The sequence below is a fragment of the Mus caroli genome, unplaced genomic scaffold (assembly GCF_978045245.1).
Source record: "Mus caroli unplaced genomic scaffold, Mus_caroli_1 scaffold_1, whole genome shotgun sequence".
Classification (NCBI taxonomy): Eukaryota; Metazoa; Chordata; class Mammalia; order Rodentia; family Muridae; genus Mus; species Mus caroli.
The window spans coordinates 49648146-49671054 of NW_028227256.1; the positions used below are offsets into that span (position 1 = coordinate 49648146).

Here is a 22909-nt window from a genome sequence, read left to right on the forward strand (position 1 = left end):
TATGGCTGAATTGAAGCACATTTGCAAAGTATGCATCTTTTGCAAAGTACCTATGACCTCTTCCACCGGAATGGCTTCTATTGAGTGAAAGCAATGCTCAGGATAAGGGGATTAGGGTGAAGCTCGGCTCTATAGAAGAGCAAAGATTACCAGGTTATTAGCACAACCATTCCCAGCCTCGTGGGTGGAAAAAAATCAGGTATGCACATTCCTTCCGCAGAAGAGAAAAGTGTCTTCTTGTTTCTCTATTGCTATTTGTAAAGGGGTGGTGGTGGTGCTTGTGAACTTCTATATTTGGCCTGCATGCAAGGTACATGAGACTGCCACATTCACGGGATAAATTACATCATTGCAGGATATATGTTCTGAAATAGCTGACTCCGTTTTTCTTTTTAGTTTAACCATGTTAGACTTCAAGCCTGTCCTTGGGTGCAAGTCATCTTGATTTTTGTTTTGTTTTGTTTTTATTTATTTTTTGTTCTTTCTCAATAATTTTGTGAATTACACATTGTAAATTGTTTCCATTGTTCCAAGAACTGACTGACCATAAAATATTTCATGGTATGTTAACTGTCTATTCATAACACATACCTTTCCCATGATCATAAACACATACACACTTCAAAATTCTGCTTTTCTTTTTTTTTTAAAAAAGATTTATTTATTTACTATATGTAAGTACACTGCAGCTGTCTTCAGACACACCAGAAGAGTGAGTCAGATCTTACGGATGGTTGTGAGCCACCATGTGGTTGCTGGGACTTGAACTCAGGACCTTCAGAAGAGCAGTCGGGTGCTCTTACCCGTTGAGCCATCTCAGCAGCCCAAAATTCTGCTTTTCTTAATCACTTGTAATTTGTCAAAAAAGGCCTTTCTCTCTCTAGTCTGGTTTGCTTTCATTTTCTTACTCCTGATAAGAGTGTAAAGTCTGTTCTGGTTGTAAACTTTTATTTATTTATTTATTTATTTATTTTGCCATGCAGAGTCTCAGTGGTTATCAACACCATAACACTTCAATCCTGATATTGGTTTCTGGATTGTTTTGACATGCTCTAGGGACTTAATTTAAAGATCACTTGCATCTTGACAAATTTTATACTCTTATTTTTTTCCACACAATCAGGTCTATGCTATTGGGTATCTTTTTTTGTGCACCGTGTAAAGACTTTGTATTGTTCAAATGCTGATATCTGTGGCAGAGATATAAAGGCAGGCTGGACTTCAACATTGTTAAACATCACTTGTCTTAGTGTTTTGTAAACACCCCGTCCAAACCTTTTGATTGGTTTAATAAAGAGCTGAATGGCCTATAGCAAGGCAGGAGACAACAGGTGGGACTTCTGGGCAGAGAGATAGGAATTCTGGGATAGAGTGTGAGGTGGGAGATTTGCTATTGAGATGCAGAGGAATTTGGACTTATGAAACAAAGGAAAGGTATGTTTGAAAGTGACATCTAATTGAGGGGCAGATAAATTGAAGAATCAGAGAAATATTTGACTGAGTGAGAACAAACAGCACAGGAAAGAAACTATTTAAGAGCATGTAGTTCCACTTTGTACATTAAGAGTTCTACATCTTCAGCTGAAGGCAGCAGAAGGGGACTGTTGTTTTCTATAGGCAGCTAGGAGGAGACTGAATTCCACACTGGTGGAGTCCACCTTACACAGTGATCCACTTCCTTGAATAAGGCCACACCTCCTAATAGTCCCACCCTTTTGGGTCAAGCATTCAATCACAAGAGTCTATGGGGGCCAAACCAATTAAAAACAGGATACCTTTCCAGTCCTCCTCCCTCCTCCTTCCTCCCTCTCCCATACAATCCCACTAAAGTAAAAGTATTAATCAGAAAAGAAGTGAAGTGCTAATATATATGCAGCAATGTGAATGAATCTTGAAAAATGCTATGTGGAGTAAAAAAAAGCTAATTGCAAAGGTCCACATATCGATTATACACTATGTGCTCACGGCAGTCATATGGGCCATCAAGGAGAATTCCTCAGTGGTCTCTGCTTCCTTTGAAGTCAGGGCAGGAATTATGCATAAACTGTAAGCTGAAGTAAACCCTTTCCACCCCAAGTTGCTTTTGGTCACAGTCTATCACAGCAATAGAAAGTAAGCTAGGTTAGATATGGTGTCCTTGTCTAATAATGAGAATATTATACAATCAGTAGTAATGCTGAGGGTTGGACTGATTTCTTAATGTACAAAGTGAAACTACATGATCCTTTCCTAGGAAATTAATAGAGGCTATCAAGATAGTTCACTGGGTAAAGGCACACAACTGAGTAAAGCCCGACAACTTGAGTTCATCCCTGAGACTCAAATGGTGGGAGGAGAGAGTCAATTCCTGCAAGTTGTTCTCTGACCTCTGCATATAAACCATTGGACTTGAATGTGTATAGATACACACAATAAAATAAGTAAAAAAGTAAACAAACAAACAAATAAATAAATGAAAGTTTCAATGGCAGAGAATTAAGTCAAAATAGAGCCCCTCTAAGCATGAAGACTGCGAAGCACAGGCCCCTTTCACATGAAGTCAGGGAAAAGATGGTTTGGCTCTAGCTGCAATAGAAAAGCTCATCTTTCCAGTAACACATGCTGCTGCATAGGCTAACAGATTCATTCCTTCCCTGAGTGAATAGGACATGATGCCTTTTGACTGTGAAGCCAAATGGCAACCACTTATACCTATTCGAGGACTAACTGCAGGTCAGGAATTCTTTGTGTCTTCCACTTGTATGGAGTCTGTTGGCTTCCTCTGTTCTCCAGCCACTATTATATTTGATCCAGGACAGAAAGATCATTTCTGATCAAGTATCTTACAATATGCCAAAGACTAAGAATAACTTCTTTATACTTCAGTGGATGACAACACCCCTTTAATTTTCCACTCTGAAACTCTTCTCGGATTCCCTCATTTACTATTAATATGCCAACACGTTTTTGTTAATGAAATGCTTATAGCTAGACATCTGTATGAATCTAGAAGAAACTCAAGAGTAGCAGGTGTCTTGGTTAGGGTTTTACTGCTGTGATTAGACACTATGACCAAGGCAACTCTTATAAAGACAGCATTCAGTTGGGGATGACTTACAGGTTCAGAGGTTCAGGCCACTATCATCAAGGTGGGAGTATGTCAACGTCCAGGCAGGCATGGTGCAGGAGGAGCTGAAAGTTCAATATCTTGTTTGGAAGACTGGCTTCTAAGCAGCTAGGACAAGGGTCTTAAAGCCCAGCCCACAATGACACAGTTCCTCTAACAAGGCTACACCTACTCCAACAAGACCACACCTCCAACTAGTGTCACTCCTTTGGGCCAAGTATATTCAAATCACCACAGTGGACAGTTAAATATGGGGTTTATTTAATAAGCTGCTTTCCAGAGCAGGTATGTTTTCACTGATATTTCTAGTTTGTGAGCATTCTCTTAATCAAATAATATTTTGTCTCAGAGGAAGACTGAGGGATCTGTAACTTTTCCGAAGATAATTAGCAACGTTTCAAAGCAAGTTCAGCTATGTAGAGTACTAAACTCTGACCTTTCCTCAATGTCAAATGCATCCCATATGTTTCCGACTCAAAGAACATTTAATTTACTTAGTTTTCTTAGACAGGGTCTTGCTGTGTAGCCCAGGTGACCATTCTGTTTCAGGTTTCTGAGTGGTAGAATTATAGGCAATGTGTCATCGGGTCTGGTTTAAATTTACCTTTTCATTTAAAAATTATTAAAATTACACAGCCGGGCATGGTGGCACATGCCTTTCATCCCAGCACTCGGGAGGCAGAGGCAGGCAGATTTCTGAGTTCGAGGCCAGCCTGGTCTACAAAGTGAGCTCCAGGACAGCCAGGGCTATACAGAGAAACCCTGTCTCAAAAAACAAAAACAAAACAAAACAAAAATTACACAAAACTCCTTCAGATCAATTAATACTTGCTGATTAAATTTAAAAGTCAAACATAGATAACCAACTGGGCATTTCAAGACAGCCTAAGGCCGGGCATGGTGGTGCACGCCTTTAATCCCAGCACTTGGGAGGCAGAGGCAGGTGGATTTATGAGTTCGAGGCCAGCCTGGTCTACAGAGTGAGTTCCAGGACAGCCAGGGCTACACAGAGAAACCCTGTCTCGAAAAAAACCAAAAAAAAAAAAAAAAAAAAGACAGCCTAGTCTAGGGAGCAAACTCCTTTCCTTTCCATTTTTTAAAGTAAAAACTATTACCATATTTATTGTTTCTCAATATTACAAAGAAAAGGCAATGCAATCTTTTTACATTAAATGTGGTAGTAAAAAAATTATAATTAAAGGTTTTATCTTTTTTGAAATTTCTTATTAGATATTTTGTTTATTTACATTTCAAATGTCATCACCTCTCTTCCTTTCCTTCTCCTACGGAAACCTCCTATCCCCTCCCCCTTCCCCCTGCTTCTGTGACAATGCTACCCCAACCAACCAACCACCCTCTCTGGCTTCCCCATCCTGGCATTCCCCTACACTGGGGTATTCAGCCTTCACAGGACCAAGGGCCTCTCCTCCCATTGATGTCTGACAAGGCCATCCTCTGCTACATATGCAGCTGGAGCCATGGGTCCCTCCATGTGTACGCTTTGGTTGGTGGTTTAGTCTCTGGGAGCTCTGGGGGTTCTGGTTGGTTGATGTTGTTTGTCCTATGGAGTTGCAAATCAATTCAGCTCCTTCAGTCCTTTCTCTAACTCCTCCATTGGAGACCCTGTGCTCAGTCCAATAGTTGACTGTGAGCATCCGCCTCTTTGTCAGGCTCTGACAGAGCTTCTCTGAAGACAGCTCTATCAGGCTCCTGTCAGCAAGCACTTGTTGACATCTACAATAAATAGTCTCTGGGTTTGGTGACTGTATATGGAATGGGTCCCCAGGTGGGGCATTCTCTGGATGGCCTTTCCTTCAGTCTCTGCTCCACACTTTGTCTCTGTATTTCCTCCTGTGGGTATTTTATTTACTCTTCTAAGAAGGACCAAAGCACCCACACTTTTGCCTTCCATCTTCTTGAGCTTCTTGTGGTCGGTGAATTGTATCTTGGGTATTCCGAGCCTTTGGGCTAATATTCATACAGTGTGTTCTTTTGTGACAGGGTCACCTTCCTCAGGATGATACTTTCTAGTTCTATCCATTTGCCTAAGAATTTCATGAAGTCATTGTTTTTAATGGCGCGGAGTAGTACTCCATTGTGTAAATGTACTACATTTTCTGTCTCCATTCCTCTGTTGAAGGACATCTGGCTTCTTTCTAGCTTCTGGCTATTATAAATAAGTTTTTCTACTTTTCTCTTTGCTTTGGTTACCCACCTCTCAGCTTTAGTCTTGGCTCCTCCTCTTCCTCCTCCCCTCACTAGTTACGCCCCTAGCCAGGACCCGCCCCATCTTCACCGGGGTCCTGGCCCCGCCCTGGCCCTGTCTGGTGTGTCCCTGCTCACTGCTCTTGCTGGTTTCCCAACTGCTCATGTTTTGCCCCGCCCTGCCCGGCCCATGAGCGTAGCGCAGCGCAGCGGAAGTGTAGGCGTTGGGCCGCTCTGGCCCTCCGGAGGACTTGTCGTCAGTGACCCCGGCTCTCCTCTGCTCTCATCGGCTGTGGGCGGGGCTGTGGGCGGGTCTAACTACCAGAGCCGGTGGAACCACTACACTCTGCTTCTTCTGCTCTGGGTTTTTAGGCCATGGGGCAGCCGTATGCGTGGCGGCTCCTGTCCAGGTGAGTTGGTGAGCGAGGCAGAGCTAAGGGCCGACTTGGGGAAAAGGCTCATAAGTGTCTCCACAGGCCTTGCAGATCTAGTCGCCTTTGTATGGCAGCCCTCTGCTTCGCTGGCCCGCGGCGACCGCAGCGGCGATCGCAGCGGCGTTTGTCCTCTGACTTTGCTCTTTTTCTTGCAACAGCATCTTCATTTTCCGTCCTCTAACTTCTGTTAGGCCTTGACATCCCACGACTTTCTCCCCGCTCCGTTTGTCTCCTATTTATTTTCTTTCTTGGAACTGGGCGCTGTGTGGGGACGTGCCACCTGAGATTTACTGTGTAGGGTATTTTCTTAAGTCACTCAGAAATGACAGGTTGTGTACCTGGGCTCCAGGTAAGGAACTTGATTATTTCAGCTAGCAGAAGTAGCAGCGCAGGCAATTGGAACTCACAGAATAATGTTGTGGCCATTTAGCGTGGCTTGACGGGAGCAGTGCAGATATTAACTTTCTAAGAGTGTCTCTCACAGCAATCGGACCTTGGCAGAAGGAAATGTGGTAGCACCCATTTTAGGAGCTTTGGCTAGTGTAATTCCTTTCCCCAGTACCATATGCAAAAACTTCAATTTCCCCCTCTGTGGAACTCTTCACTGAAGTACTTTTGGGCGAAGAAATGTGTGCTGTTAGACATCTGTGCAGTCTAGGAGCATCTCAGACGTGGAACGCACCCTTGTTCCGTCTGCACGTTTCTTATGCCTTACAGTCTGGTGTGGAAGGTTCCTGCAAAGGCATAGAATGTTTCTTAGTTCTAAATGAGTAGTTACCAGTGGAGCTAGGGAGATGGTTCCGTGGTTTTAAGAGCCTATACTGCTCTTAAAGGACTGGCTAAGAGGACAAAGTTCTGTTTCCTGTGTGGCTCATAACTACCTTTAACTCCGTCTCCAAGGAATCTGATAGTTTCTTCTGGATTCACTGGACACCTGTACTTACATGGGCATACATATATACATAATTAAAAACACATCTTAAGCCGCGCATGGTGGCGCACGCCTTGAATCCCAGCACTTGGGAGGTAGAGGCAGGGATTTCTAAGTTCAAGGCCAGCCTGGTCTATAGAGTGAGTTCCAGGATAGCCAAGGCTACACAGAGAAGTCCTGTCTCAAACAAAACAAAACAAAACAAAACAAAACAAAACATCTTAAAAAGAATAGCGCCTTTTCAGCAGAAAGCACCAACGGATACTCAGGTATTTTTGTTACATATAGAAGTTGCTTTGCTTCTCTTTTTTCTTTTGTGGTAAATAATAGCATCTGCTCACATAATCATTGTTGCTTTTTGATGATGGCAGATTCTAAATTATTTGGGAACCATGCAGGAGAGGCATGTATATTAACAAAGTTAATTTCATCTGGAAAGATTCTGTCATTACTGTGGTTCAGCTTGTCCCTATTTCACTCCACATTTCAACATGTAAAGTGCCAGGACCAAATTGGACAGTATTGATCTGAGGTCTCCCTTTCCTAGATCCAGTCCTGGGATGGCTATTACCATAGCAAAAGGGATTGGAGCCAAGGTCATGCAGTTAAGAGGATTCCACAAACGTGGAGGGAGATCTGAGACTGTTTCTGGAAGGAAAGGGGCAGGTGTGCCTTGGTTGATGTGATTGGCTAATGCCATTGAACTTAGCCTTCCTTTGCTCCTCTGGTGCTGTCCTGTGTTCCTACCACTGCAGTGCCAGTTTAGCAGTTGGGTGGTTTTCTCTGTCTCAACAGCATTTCTTTAAAAAGAGAACTTTCAAATGTATTGTATAGTTGATTATTCTGAGTCCTATGCTGATGCTTCAATTGCACTTCAAATGCAATTGAATTCAATTATATGTCAACTAGATCTCTAAATGATCTCTATCACTCATTTTTGTCTTTTGTTTTGGATACTAAGCTATGAGTTTCATTGTGGCAGTTCCGTACACACTGTTTCTGTTGTTGGTTCTATCCCCACTCTCCTCCCCTGTCTGTCTGTCAGTGTGCTGGTCAGCCCTCCTTCTCTACTACCTAGCTCTTCTGCTTCATGGCACTTTGGTCTTTTACTGTCATTCCCTCCCTACCATCCTGTAGCCTTCCCTTAAGAGATCCTTTTCTGCTCTCATGGTCCTGTTTTAGTTTAATGACCTACACTTACCATCAATCTATATCTATATCTATATCTATATCTATATCTATATCTATATCTATATCTATATCTATATCTATATCTAGCATCCACAGACATGCTGTATTTGAGCCTGGAATACATTGCTTAACATAGTGTGCTGACTAGCTTTCATGCCAACTTGGTACTAGCTGGAATCATCTCAGAGGAGGGAATCTCAGTTCAGAAAATGCCTCCATACGATGGGGCTTTAGGTAATCCTGTAGGGCATTTTCTTAACTAGTGATTTACGTGGGAGGGCCTGACTCTTTATGGATGGTGACATCCCTGTCCAGGTGGTCTGGGGTGTTAGAAGAAAGTATGCTTGTCATGAATAAACCATGACAAGCAAGCCCATAAGCAGCACTCCTACCTAGCCGGTTCATCAGCTCTTGCCTGCAGGTTCCTGTCTAGCTTGAGTTCCTACTCTGTCTTTGTCTTCCTTCAGTGATGAATAGTATAGGAAAGTGTAAGCCAAATAAAGCCTTTGTTCCCCAAGTTGCTTTTGGTCATGATGTTTCATCACAGCAATAGAAATCCTAACTAAGACACATGGTAACTTTCAGTTCCTGCTTTCCCGCAAATGTCATGGCTTTCCTGCTCTAGATTTCTGTTGTGCCCATGTGCCACAGTCTCCTTTATCTGAGTTATTGATGGCTGTCCTGGCTGCTTCCATTTGTTTGCTGTTGTGGATGATGCAGCAGGAAACAAGCACCCAAGCATCATTTTGGTAGGGCCTATAGCCTTCTAATGTTAGCCATTTCTCCCACCCTCCCAACCCTTATCTCTTCTTGTAGACTCAAACTTATATATCACCCTCAATTTAGCACTTGTACATTTTGCAGAAACTGGATGGGCTTACTTTCCTCTCCCAGCTTGAGTGAGTCCTGGATGTGAGTGCTACATAAATGTTACTGAGTTTTACTTCAGTGCCTGCTCTCATTGGCTTAGAAGCTCTCCTAAGCACCTTGCTGGTAATGGAATGAAATACAAGCTTACTAGGCTGGATCTCAAGGATTTGAATCTATGTTTCCTTTATGGGTAAAATAATCTGTTGAAGCTATGGGGAAGCACTGTTCTGGGCACTGGTTATGCTGTAGGCAGTGTGGGCCAGGTATTCTTACCAATCCTTAAGTAAATACTTAAGACCAGGTGATATTTAGTTACTGACCTTGATAAGTACTTTAAAGAAAAAAAAAATTACAGATTGTAAAGCCAGCTTTAGATAAAGAAGGCTAGCTAACTCTGTAAAAAGATTGCTGTTAGCCGGGCGTGGTGGCACATGCCTTTAATCCCAGCACTGGGTAGGCAGAGGCAGGTGGATTTCTGAGTTTGAGACCAGCCTGGTCTACAAAGTGAGTTCCAGGACAGCCAGGGCTATACAGAGAAACCCTGTCTCAAAAAACCAAAAAAAAAAAAAAAAACAAACAAACCAAGACTGCTGTTAAGCAATATACCTGCTGCACTCTGCCTACCTACATTGTTCAACTCCTGCTGCTTGCTGCCTCTGTCCTTCATGTCTGGTTGGACATCGGTGCAATTTTTGAGGCTTACTATGCATTCTTAGATATCTGTGCCAGGAGACACATACCCAAACAGACCAAGCAGAAACATTTAGTGATGGTCACCGCATGATAGCAGTGGGGGCCGGGCAGGGACTGCTGGGTGAAGGAGACGGCTCTTTGCCTCAGAGACAGCTTCTCAGCTCTGGCATTGCTGCTGTTGGTAAAATGTAGACCTACTGTTCCTGCAACTGTCAGAGTGTCTTTTAAAACTTTTGTACCCTCTCAGTTGGAAAATGGCAGCTTAGGCAAAGTCTCTTGATTTAAACAAAATGTTTGTTGTTTTAAAATAAATGTTGACTAAATAGGAACAAAGTAATAACAAAAGACACTCACAAACCAGGCATAGGTTCTTCTTAGCATTCATTGTGAGCTACACAGTGTTTGTATTGATCTCTTACAGATAGGTACAGGTTCTGGCACCTCTGGTGATCTGTGCCTGTCACCTCCTGATGTGTCCTCAAGTCCTCACCTCTCTGTTAAGCTTCAGGGTCTTTTCTTCATTTGTTATTGAATGTTTCTGCTTTATGTCAAGCATATGCAACCTAAAAATCAAATTCGTATTCATCCTATAAAGCAGCCAGTGTCCTTTTAAGGACACTGCACTCTCCTTCCTGTTCTTGCGTAAAGTCCTCTTTGTTTCCAGAGTTTTCACTTCACCACCCAGTAAACCAAGTGGCTGTTTTCTTTCCGTTCACCCGGGTTGCTTATTTGCCTTTTGACCTATTCACCCTGAGGGCTGCTGGGGCAATCTCCTATCACCCTCCATTGCTTGAACATTTTCAAATACAGCTGTGTGATTTTGTAAACTTATATTTGCTTTATTGGATAATTTGTAAAGAAGTTTTTGACATTTTTATTCTACGATTGTGGTGTTTTGTTTTTGTTATTGTTTGTTTGTTTGAGACAGAGTCTCTCTGTAACTCTGTAGACTGGGCTGGCCTTGAACCTGCCTCTGCTTCCCCAGTGCTGGAACTGAAGCCATGCACCTTAGTGTGTATTGTACAAGTTCCATGTCCTGCCTTCAGTTTCTTCTATAGTAAGACTCTGGTGGAGTAAAAATATTCTGCATTTTGAGCCAGGTTCCAGTGTACACATGGTCCTTGTCTAGGCTGCAGTTGAAAAACTAATTTCACATTGCCTGCAGGGATTATATAGGCTTGATGATAACTGGACAAAGACTTCCAAACTTCCACAGATGTGTGGAACCTTCCCCTGTCTCCCAAGGGCAGCTTTGGAGGTAGCAGAAAAGTGAGAGATGATTAAGCTTGGAATTATTTGTAGCTTGAACTCTCAAATATCATGCTTTGTTTTTGTTGTATGTAGTAGGGATTGAACCAAATGCTGTATCATTGAGCTACATTCCAAGCCCCAAGTTCAGTTGTTAAATAATAGTTTACTATGCATGGCACTAAATAGAAACAATATGATTAGTATAGGCAATGGCAGAGGATTTAGTTACACTTAACCTTTCTTCCCTTGTCACCGTCTGTCTGGTATGTTTGTGCCTGCAAGTGCCTTGCCTAGTGTTTTGCACTTGGGTGTGGTAGGTGTGCACTATTTTATTTTGATGCCAGCAGAACTGTATCTCAAATTAAACTCGGATTTGAAGTTAGGCCCATGTTTTTCATACCCGCATATGTCTCAGGTAGTGGTTAAATTTGAGCTGGCATATAGGCACTCGCCTTATTAAGGACTCCAGAATCTTTTGGGCCACTTGCTTGTACTTTGTAGTAGTCATTTTGTGACACTTTAAACAAAATCCCCATGCCTGTGCCTCACCTCCATAATTTAAACTTAACTGGGGTTGTTATGATCAGAGTTTTGGTATATTTGCTAGATTCTTAAGCAGTTCTAGTGTACCCACATGGGGGACACTTGAGTCTTCAGCAGTTCTAGTGTACCCACATGGGGGACACTTGAGTCTTCAGCAGTTCTAGTGTACCCACATGGGGGACACTTGAGTCTTTAGCAGATTCTAGTGTACCCACATGGGAGACACTTGAGTCTTCAGCAGATTCTGGTGTACACACATGGGGGACACTTGAGTCTTTAGCAGATTCTAGTGTACCCACATGGGGACACTGGGGTTTTCAGTAGATTCTAGTGTACACACACAGGAACACTGGGATCTCTAGCAGATTCCAGTGCACACACACACAGGGGACACTTGTCTTCAGCAGGTTCTAGCTTATAGACGCATAGGAAACACTGGTGTCTTCAGCAGAGTGTATTGTATTGCATCCTTACCAAATTAGGAAAAATTATAGATTCCACATTCTCATACACAAAATAAATAATCAAAATGTAAATTAAAATTTCATAGACTTTGATTTGTAAAATACATTGAGATTACAGAAAATTAAATGGAAATTTTGTGTTACACAGATTAGTTTGAACACATCTCCACTCTTCATTTCTCTCTCCTAAATCTCTGACCGACATGTTGGTAGATCATTTCTTTTTGTGACTTATATTCTTGTATGGATTTATTTAAAGACACCATGGTTATACCTGTGTTTTGGATTTATACATGAAGCTAATAAAATGCATGTGAAAGTTTGCAAGTTTTCTTGTAAGTGTCTGGCTCATTTAAATCAAACACGGAGTAGGATGATTGGATTATATGGTATTGTAGAGAGCTATCCTCAAATATAACAACCATCATCTTCACACACACACACGCGTGCGCGCACACACAGACACACACACACACACACACACACACACACACACACACACACACGGTGCATCCCAAACCCAGGGTTGGTGACTGTTGACAGTCTTCTGTAGAGAGTTTGAGAGACTTAGTGGACCCTCACTTGAGATTCCAGCCTCTCCCTCTTGCACCTCCCAGTCTTTTGTCTGTAATTTTGTGCTAATTGTACATGACCTTATGGTCTTGGAAGGTGCCAGAGTGTTTAGATCATGGAAGGCTAACAGAAGCAGGAACATCATCTATGCAACTGTGGGAAAGTTGACAAATTTGCTGGGACAAAACATTCTGGTGGCGTGGTTGCTTAAAGTTACTCACACTTAAGCACTCTGTAAGTAACCCTCATCCATGCTCTGTAAGTAACCCTCATCCATGCTCTGTTAGTAACCCTCATCCATGCTCTGTTAGTAACCCTCATCCATGCTCTGTTAGTAACCCTCATCCATGCTCTGTTAGTAACCCTCATCCATGCTCTGTAAGTAACCTTCATCCATGCTCTGTTAGTAACCCTCATCCATGCTCTGTTAGTAACCCTCACCCATGCTCTGTTAGTAACCCTCACCCATGCTCTGTTAGTAACCCTCACCCATGCTCTGTTAGTAACCCTCATCCATGCTCTGTTAGTAACCCTCATCCATGCTCTGTTAGTAACCCTCATCCATGCTCTGTTAGTAACCCTCACCCATGCTCTGTTAGTAACCCTCATCCATGCTCTGTTAGTAACCCTCACCCATGCTCTGTTAGTAACCCTCATCCATGCTCTGTTAGTAACCCTCACCCATGCTCTGTTAGTAACCCTCACCCATGCTCTGTTAGTAACCCTCACCCATGCTCTGTTAGTAACCCTCACCCATGCTCTGTTAGTAACCCTCACCCATGCTCTGTTAGTAACCCTCATCCATGCTCTGTAAGTAACCCTCATCCATGCTCTGTTAGTAACCCTCATCCATGCTCTGTTAGTAACCCTCATCCATGCTCTGTTAGTAACCCTCATCCATGCTCTGTTAGTAACCCTCACCCATGCTCTGTTAGTAACCCTCATCCATGCTCTGTTAGTAACCCTCATCCATGCTCTGTTAGTAACCCTCACCCATGCTCTGTTAGTAACCCTCACCCATGCTCTGTTAGTAACCCTCATCCATGCTCTGTTAGTAACCCTCATCCATGCTCTGTAAGTAACCCTCATCCATGCTCTGTAAGTAACCCTCACCCATGCTATGTTAGTAACCCTCATCCATGCTCTGTTAGTAACCCTCATCCATGCTCTGTTAGTAACGCTCATCCATGCTCTGTTAGTAACCCTCATCCATGCTCTGTTAGTAACCCTCACCCATGCTCTGTTAGTAACCCTCACCCATGCTCTGTAAGTAACCCTCACCCATGCTCTGTTAGTAACCCTCATCCATGCTCTGTTAGTAACCCTCATCCATGCTCTGTAAGTAACCTTCATCCATGCTCTGTTAGTAACCCTCATCCATGCTCTGTTAGTAACCCTCACCCATGCTCTGTTAGTAACCCTCACCCATGCTCTGTTAGTAACCCTCATCCATGCTCTGTTAGTAACCCTCATCCATGCTCTGTTAGTAACCTCATCCATGCTCTGTTAGTAACCCTCATCCATGCTCTGTTAGTAACCCTCACCCATGCTCTGTTAGTAACCCTCATCCATGCTCTGTTAGTAACCCTCATCCATGCTCTGTAAGTAACCCTCACCCATGCTCTGTTAGTAACCCTCATCCATGCTCTGTTAGTAACCCTCATCCATGCTCTGTAAGTAACCCTCATCCATGCTCTGTAAGTAACCCTCCCTCATCCATGCTCTGTTAGTAACCTCATCCATGCTCTGTTAGTAACCTCATCCATGCTCTGTTAGTAACCCTCATCCATGCTCTGTTAGTAACCCTCATCCATGCTCTGCTAGTAACCCTCATCCATGCTCTGTAAGTAACCCTCATCCATGCTCTGTTAGTAACCCTCATCCATGCTCTGTTAGTAACGCTCATCCATGCTCTGTTAGTAACCCTCATCCATGCTCTGTTAGTAACCCTCACCCATGCTCTGTTAGTAACCCTCATCCATGCTCTGTTAGTAACCCTCATCCATGCTCTGTTAGTAACCCTCATCCATGCTCTGTTAGTAACCCTCATCCATGCTCTGTTAGTAACCCTCACCCATGCTCTGTTAGTAACCCTCACCCATGCTCTGTTAGTAACCCTCATCCATGCTCTGTTAGTAACCCTCATCCATGCTCTGTTAGTAACGCTCATCCATGCTCTGTAAGTAACCCTCATCCATGCTCTGTTAGTAACCCTCATCCATGCTCTGTTAGTAACCCTCACCCATGCTCTGTTAGTAACCCTCATCCATGCTCTGTTAGTAACCCTCATCCATGCTCTGTTAGTAACCCTCATCCATGCTCTGTTAGTAACCCTCATCCATGCTCTGTTAGTAACCCTCATCCATGCTCTGTTAGTAACCCTCATCCATGCTCTGTTAGTAACCCTCATCCATGCTCTGTTAGTAACCCTCATCCATGCTCTGTAAGTAACCCTCATCCATGCTCTGTAAGTAACCCTCCCTCATCCATGCTCTGTTAGTAACCCTCATCCATGCTCTGTTAGTAACCCTCATCCATGCTCTGTAAGTAACCCTCCCTCATCCATGCTCTGTTAGTAACCCTCATCCATGCTCTGTTAGTAACCCTCATCCATGCTCTGTTAGTAACCTTCATCCATGCTCTGTTAGTAACCCTCAGCCATGCTCTGTTAGTAACCCTCATCCATGCTCTGTTAGTAACCCTCACCCATGCTCTGTTAGTAACCCTCATCCATGCTCTGTTAGTAACCCTCATCCATGCTCTGTAAGTAACCCTCATCCATGCTCTGTAAGTAACCCTCACCCATGCTCTGTTAGTAACCCTCATCCATGCTCTGTTAGTAACCCTCATCCATGCTCTGTTAGTAACCCTCATCCATGCTCTGTTAGTAACCCTCATCCATGCTCTGTTAGTAACCCTCATCCATGCTCTGTTAGTAACCCTCACCCATGCTCTGTAAGTAACCCTCATCCATGCTCTGTTAGTAACCCTCATCCATGCTCTGTTAGTAACCCTCATCCATGCTCTGTAAGTAACCCTCATCCATGCTCTGTTAGTAACCCTCATCCATGCTCTGTTAGTAACGCTCATCCATGCTCTGTTAGTAACCCTCATCCATGCTCTGTTAGTAACCCTCATCCATGCTCTGTTAGTAACCCTCATCCATGCTCTGTAAGTAACCCTCACCCATGCTCTGTTAGTAACCCTCATCCATGCTCTGTTAGTAACCTCATCCATGCTCTGTTAGTAACCCCAACATGAGTGTTAGTTTCCCAGGTTGCATTCATGTAATTATTTTGGTTTATCTTTAATGTCCTTTAAGTAGGTGGTTGGCATTTGTTTCCATCCCCAAGAAAGTTCCCAAAACACATGGGAGGAGGGTGTTTAATTTTGGAAGAAACTGCCAAAGTCATTTAAAATGGATGCATCATTTCATTGCTGTGCCTGTCAACAGTGAATGAGTTTTAAATCTGATTTTCAAGGTTTTGTTCCAGTAACCTTTAGAAGAGGCTTTGAGGCTGTGTAGAGTTTGTACATTGAGATATAGTAACCTGTTACTGTGCTTCTCCACATCTGTTTCAGGGTCAGCTCATTCAGAAGAGCCAGCGTTATTCTGCAACATCTGGTAAGTTTGCCATTTCTTTTGCTGGGATTGATAGTCTATGATACAGCTTAAGAGTGTCACCATTAGGGGAATAGACAACACTGGGTTGGCAGGTTTCCCTGGTCCCCTAACCACTGTTGTCAATCTCCTAACCACTTGCCACTTCCTATACTGTGTTGTAAGGCTCCGATAATGAATGCAGGTAAATCCTACTGTCTCGTTCTTAAATATTGAGTGTGCAACTTAATCTTGAATAAATTCTTAGTTTTTAGTAGCTTGCCTTTTGATATATATCATATCATATCTATCATCTATCTATATCTATACTATATCTATGTATATATCTGTATATATGATGAGGATAGTATTTACCATATAGAGCTCCTAAATGTTATTTCTAAATATTTAGCATGTGGGCTGGAGAAATAGCTTAACAGTGGTTAAGATACTGGCTGCTCTTGTAGAAGACTGGGGCTCATTTCCTAGGACTGATGGGTCACAACAGTATGTAAGTTCAGTTCCAGTGTATCTTATGGCCTCTGTGGGTACTGTAAGAATTTGGTGCAAAGACATACATGCAGACAAAGCACCCAACACAAAATAAAATTTAAAAATCTTAAACTAATACAGTATATAGTATATAAATGACATCATACTTTAGCAGTTATTGTGCCTGTTATACCTTGAAAAGTTAAACATTCATTTTTTTATCAGATTATAGGAAACTAATTTTTATTCAGTTTTGTATCTTTTGAAGAACTTGATGAATACCTTAGTATGAATAAGCCACCTGCTATAGCACTATATGCAGGTGCTATACTAAGTACTTCATATATGCGTTAGCTCATTTAATTCTCATTATATCCTATGAAGGCCTATAGCTCTCATGTAGTTCTAAAGCCTTCAGTAAAGGATTTTTGTTGTTAATTTGTGGTAAGCACTTTGTGACAAGGTCTGATCAGAACATAGATGCAGCTCCTTTTGTCTTTAGCCTGGCACTTGACTGTGCCAAAGGGCAACACAGTACGGACCTGTCTTTAAAGAAGTCTCAGGTTGTTTTTCTCAGCTCTGCTCTGCAGGAGTTCATGTGTCCATGGCACGTGTTTACTCACGGGTGGGACTCAGTAAGACAGCAGAATGGCTCATCTCTGTTGGGTTGCTGAAGAAGTGTATCTTATTATAGGGATAATTTTGTGAACTAGATTTTTCTGGTGAGAAATTCAAATTGAAAGGATGCATGCTTTTAATTATTCAATAGACTTTCTTAAAGCTCTCCTAAGTGTGTATTACTTTTATCTGGTAATGAATCATCATAAGAATTATATACACATGATTTACAAAGGAAAATGTAAGCAGGTTTAATGCTGTCAAAGTAGAGTTCTCTAGATTTTATTAGGTTTTAAGTATATGTGTGCTGTATGATTTTAATTGGCATATTCCAAGTAAAAATTTAATTTCACTTGTTTTTAAATTTCTGCAGTCCTGAGGATTGAATTGAGGAGTTCTCATATGCTGGGCAAGCACTTCACCACTGTGCTGCAATTTTAACATTTAAACTGACTTCCAATTTTAGTTTATGTTTAGGATTCGCCTTACCATTTTTAATTATGTCTATGTGTGTCTGTGTATGTGAATGCAGGTGTGCACAGTGGCAGATTCCCCTAGAGTTGGAGGTATAGGCACTTATGAGGAATTGTGTAAGAACAGTATACATTCTTAACAACTGAGCCATCTCTCCAGCCTCTATGACTTCCAATTTTATACTATACCCTGTTCTTATATGTTGCCACTATATTTGGTAGGGTGAACCTGGGAGAGTGGAGCCTAAAAATAGCCAATTGTATTCAGAGCATACAGTTTATATTCTGAGGGCAATTGTAAGTGGGAAGCAAGGTTATATGAATAAAGTTCACTTGGGTTTAAGTTGTAGACAAGAAGACAACTCATGGTTGGAGACATCATTCTGAATATAAAGGGTGAGATGATGGCTGTCTAAATTAATAACCTGCTGAAGGCCAGCTTTGATTGGTCAGGTTTATTGAGGAGGGGCTTGGAGTCAGAGGTCAACCATTTAGCAGACTTTTCTCTAAGGGAGTAAAACTTAATTCTCTGGGGCTGGTGACAAACTCTCTGGGGCCACTGCAGAGCAAGGGAGCAAAATTTAATTCTCTGGGGCTGATGAAAAGGGAGAAAACACACACACACACACAGTGGACAAAGCAAGATTTCAACAAGCTCCAACAACTTTATTTTTTCTCCCACAACTTATATATACTAGCAAAATCTTCAAGCAATATAAAAAATACAATATGGTTACATTCTATTTTTCTTTTAAGTGAATTATTACAATGAGTATACATGTATGTATATAAACACACACATATCACATTCCCCAACACCCTTACATGATTAAACATTTTCCATATTACAAATAAAAACCTAATATTTCCAAGAACCCACATCCATTCATGTCTAAGCAACTTGTTACAGATTCACAAAGTGTAAGCAAGCAACATTATTTTTCTCAGCCAGTTTCTTTTACTGGCAGGCAGCAATTCGAGGTTATAAAGAAAGGGTAATTCATATTATTATTTATCTTAAAAAGTAACCTCATAAAAATTCTTAAAAGATCATAAATCTAAGATTTTATATGAAAAAAAAAAAACCAGTCATTTCTACTTTAAATCCCCAGAGTGTGCACATTCAGAAACATATCAGGAAGCCAAGGGGAAAATGGGTTCAAGAAATGAATCATCACCTTCATCATCAGCCCGTCTGCTAGTCCTGGCCGGGCTGCCGTTGTCCTTATTCCTTGTCCTCAAAAAAATCCCTTCCTTGCTTAATTATCAAAAGTGTGCCTTTCTGAATTTTTAAATTGTTCCCCAAGTTTTCTATATCAAAACCATTAAAGGAAGCCTATTAATCTAACTTTACTAGCAATCTACATCTCTAAATTTTTTCTAAGGGTGGTGGTTGAATGATTAATCGGCTCCAGTAGCAACACCTGGAAAATATCAATCACTATTATTGTAAGTGCCAATAACACGACCCAGTGAGGAGATGGAAACCCCTTATAGTTTTCATACAGCTCATAGATTATAAAGATTCTGATGACCAGGAAGGCAACAAGGAGAGAAAAACTCCACAAGAGCAGGAAGTCCTCCTCAGGGCACATAGTCCTCAGGGCTCTGCCTCTCCAAGGCGCACACATCATGACTGTGCTAGCCAGTGGGCAGCCTTCCGTGAGTTCTAAAGCTGTTTTGCTGCTCCTCTGGCACGACACCCAGTAAAACCCACTCCTGTCATTATATGAAATAGGCACGGAAGCACATTCTAAGAACAATTCAAGTCACGGAGGAAGGAAAGCACACGATTTCCTCAGAAATCTCACAAAGTTTCACTTGTGGGCTGGGTGAGGTTTAAAATACTGTCTGTAGATAAAGGAAGGTGTTAAGATGGTGGTGTTATGAGCCTGGCAGTTGTGTGTGTGTCTGATTCATACAAAGCTGCTGGGTAGTTAGAGTCCTGTCCTTACAGGTACAGTGCTTACGCCACATAGCAGAGCTCTTTGTAGCCTCCCACTTTTAGCTTCAGTGACTGTTTAGAAAATATTTGACATGGCCAGGGATAGTGGCACACATCTTTAGATTTACTTATTTTATGTATATGAGTACACCGTTGCTGTCTTCAGACACACCAGAAGAGGGCGTCAGATCTCATTACACATGGTTGTGAGCCACCATGTGGTTGCTGGGAATTGAACTCAGGACCTCTGGAAGAGAAGTCCATGCTCTTAACCACTGAGCCATCTCTCCAGCCTCTCAGTGACCTTTTTAAACAGTGATGCTGAAGCTCTTAGAGCATTAGTGTACCATTCATACAGATATATATATCAGTGTATCTAATCTGCTTCTATTTGACAGTCTATAGATTGAAGACAGCTGTCAGTTCTGTAGTTATGGTAATGGTGTTGAAATAGTCCTGTGTGAGACCCTAAGCCAGTGTGTAGACAGCATCTTTCCAATTCAGAACATGCAAGCCTGCGCTCAGCGGTTAAGATCCCTGACTGCAGTTCCAAAGGTCCCAGGTTCAAATCCCAGCAACTGCATGGTGACTCTCAATTCTCTGAGGTGGTTTTCGCTACTCTCTCACAGCTACAGCACACCCATAGTAATAAAATCAATATATCTTTAAAAGAAAAAAAAAAAAAGAATGTGCAAACCTGAAGCTTTGTGACCTGGCCTTGCTGCTTGTCTGTCTGTACTCCTATTGTGCATTTTCTTGTCCAGCCTTTGTTTCACTCATGTTTACCATCTTAGTATCTCCAGATACTTATGTTTATGGTTAGTACTGAAAGAAGAAAAGCTGAACTCTCCATGAACTCTTCAGTTCAGGGTCCTCTTACCCCTCCCATCCAGAGACTGTTCCCGGAGCACTCCTGAACTTTTTACCCCAAGGTACCCCCTCCCAATTGGAAACTGCTTCAGGAACATTTTTTAGATAAGGGGTCTCCTGGAAAAAACCTAGTCCTACCCCTCCTAACTGAAGATTATGCCAAGAACATTTTTGAGATAGGGGCCTCCTGGTACTATCCCAGAATGTTCCAATAGATCGAGTACATTGCCAAAATATAGGACACGACCCCTTGGTTATGTAAAGCCCCTTGGCAGAACACCTTGGTGACGTAAAACTTGCACTTTTCCCCTGGCTATTTCCTATAAAAGCCTGTGAAAAGTTTGGGCCAATGGCCGAATCTCCTCTGCACCTTGCTGCATGAGTTTCGACCCCAGATATCTGGTATATGTGCTTTTTATGTTCTTTCGTGTCGATGCTGTATTAAATCTTACTCTCTATACATCTTAAGTTCGGTCTCAGTGTCTTCTTGGGTGCGCGGCTGACCCGAGGCTTGAGTAAGTGCCTCCCTTTGGGAGTTTTGGAGTCTTTCACACACAGATCTTTTTACCAACTAAAGCAAGGACATTGGAGCATTCTTTATACAGGATGCTAGGGACTAAGTTTCTGTGAACTTTTCGCCTCAGGACAGCACCCAGGTTTTCAGGGCCTGTCGCACTTGTAACTACTGGGCCTGTCACACTTGTAACTACTGGAGTGGATGTAGCATGCAAGGAGTTAATATCCTATTTCTAAGTGGATTGAATCAACTAATCTACAGCATAGCCTTTCCTAGAGCTCCTTGGACTATGAAATACTCTTAAATCTTGTAGTTTGTTACAAATTTCAAATTCTACATTTAGTGCTTAGAAAATGGAGAGAGCAAATAATCTTACTATATAGTAGCTATTGATATCTTGACTAAAATAGCATCTGGCCTGAGCTTTGACCGACATGGGGGAGGTGAGAATTCTAGGTAGGACAATGGTAAGTACTGAAAGAAGAAAAGCTGAACTCTCCATGAACTCTTCAGTTCAGGGTCCTCTTACCCCTCCCATCCAGAGACTGTTCCCGGAGCACTCCTGAACTTTTTACCCCAAGGTACCCCCTCCCAATTGGAAACTGCTTCAGGAACATTTTTTAGATAAGGGGTCTCCTGGAAAAAACCTAGTCCTACCCCTCCTAACTGAAGATTATGCCAAGAACATTTTTGAGATAGGGGCCTCCTGGTACTATCCCAGAATGTTCCAATAGATCGAGTACATTGCCAAAATATAGGACACGACCCCTTGGTTATGTAAAGCCCCTTGGCAGAACACCTTGGTGACGTAAAACTTGCACTTTTCCCCTGGCTATTTCCTATAAAAGCCTGTGAAAAGTTTGGGCCAATGGCCGAATCTCCTCTGCACCTTGCTGCATGAGTTTCGACCCCAGATATCTGGTATATGTGCTTTTTATGTTCTTTCGTGTCGATGCTGTATTAAATCTTACTCTCTATACATCTTAAGTTCGGTCTCAGTGTCTTCTTGGGTGCGCGGCTGACCCGAGGCTTGAGTAAGTGCCTCCCTTTGGGAGTTTTGGAGTCTTTCATTTGGTGCGTTGGCCGGGAATCAGCGCGATCACCCAGAAGTCCTGAGCCCACTCAGGGGTAAGATTTTTTTATTCTGCTATTCTGTTTGGTCTGGTATCTGTGTTCTGTATCTGGAGGCCAGGTAGGCCGTTCTGCTGTTTGGTGCGATCGCTGTTTTGAGTTTGCGTGATGCTCTGTGCTCAGTACGAGCACCAGAGACCGTGCTCCGGGCTGGAGACCAAGCAGGTCTCAATAAGAGAGCACGGGGTGGGTAGGACAGACGTGTCTGGTGCCCACCGTCCGATCGCCCTGGGGGACGCCCCTAGGAAGACAAGGGGAGGGTCAAGGACGCTTGGCGGACCCCTCTGAAGGCCGAGAGACCATCACTTTGGTGGAAGGTCTAAGCCGGCCGGCCTTGGAAAGGCCATCTGAATCTGTGAGTTGCCTGTGGGCGACGGGAAGTCGCCGCTGTTTTTGGTTTCTTTTTGTCTGAGTCTCGTGTCTGCTCTTGTTGTTTGCTATTATTCTAGAAATGGGACAATCTGCTGGGTGTGTAGGTGTGGAACTGCTGCATTTGTGTATTCTGGCAGTGGCTGTGAGAGGACGACTGTCTATGGCCTCACGGTCTGCACCCCGAAAGAGATGTTCCAAGGGAGACCCTGGAAGGAGTGCCCAGGGTACAGAACAGTCAAAAAGACCTGGCTGTTGCCTGGCAGAGTAAAAGAGAGAGAGAGTGTTCTCTCTGTCAGAGCGGGAGTGGATGTGGAATCCCACCCCTATCAGGAAAAAGAGTCAATGTGGAATCCGACCCCTGTCAAAGTGGCGTTTGGCTGGTTGTGTTTGTGTCACGTGACAAGACTGTGTGTGTGTGTGTGTGTGTGTGTGTGTTAACCCTTTGTCGACTGTAGACTTGGACTGACGTCAGGACAGAATTTGTCAGCAATGGTTTTGAAAAAAGGGAAAAAAAAAAAGAGAAAAAGAACCATCAGGCCGGTCTTGCCCACCGCGCTCTCGGCGAGGCAGTGCCAGCGGCTCGCAGCGGGCGGGCAGCGCCGGCCGGCCTTGCTGCGGGGCCATCGTGG

The 22909-nt window shown here is 42.9% G+C and overlaps 1 protein-coding gene across 2 annotated transcripts in view; it reads left to right on the top strand.

Moving 5' to 3' along the window:
* The first annotated feature begins 5612 nt into the window (after positions 1–5612).
* Hibch (3-hydroxyisobutyryl-CoA hydrolase) overlaps positions 5613–22909 on the top strand; it is a 77055-nt gene continuing 59758 nt past the window's right edge. Inside the window, exons 1-2 of one of the 2 annotated variants that reach the window (XM_021162482.3) lie at positions 5613–5721; positions 15844–15886. In XM_021162482.3, coding sequence (XP_021018141.2) covers positions 5687–5721; positions 15844–15886 — 78 coding nt within the window. In that variant the 5' untranslated portion in view covers positions 5613–5686. The remainder of the gene's footprint in view (positions 5722–15843; positions 15887–22909) is intronic. The other variant, XM_085837124.1, reaches the window with a different exon arrangement.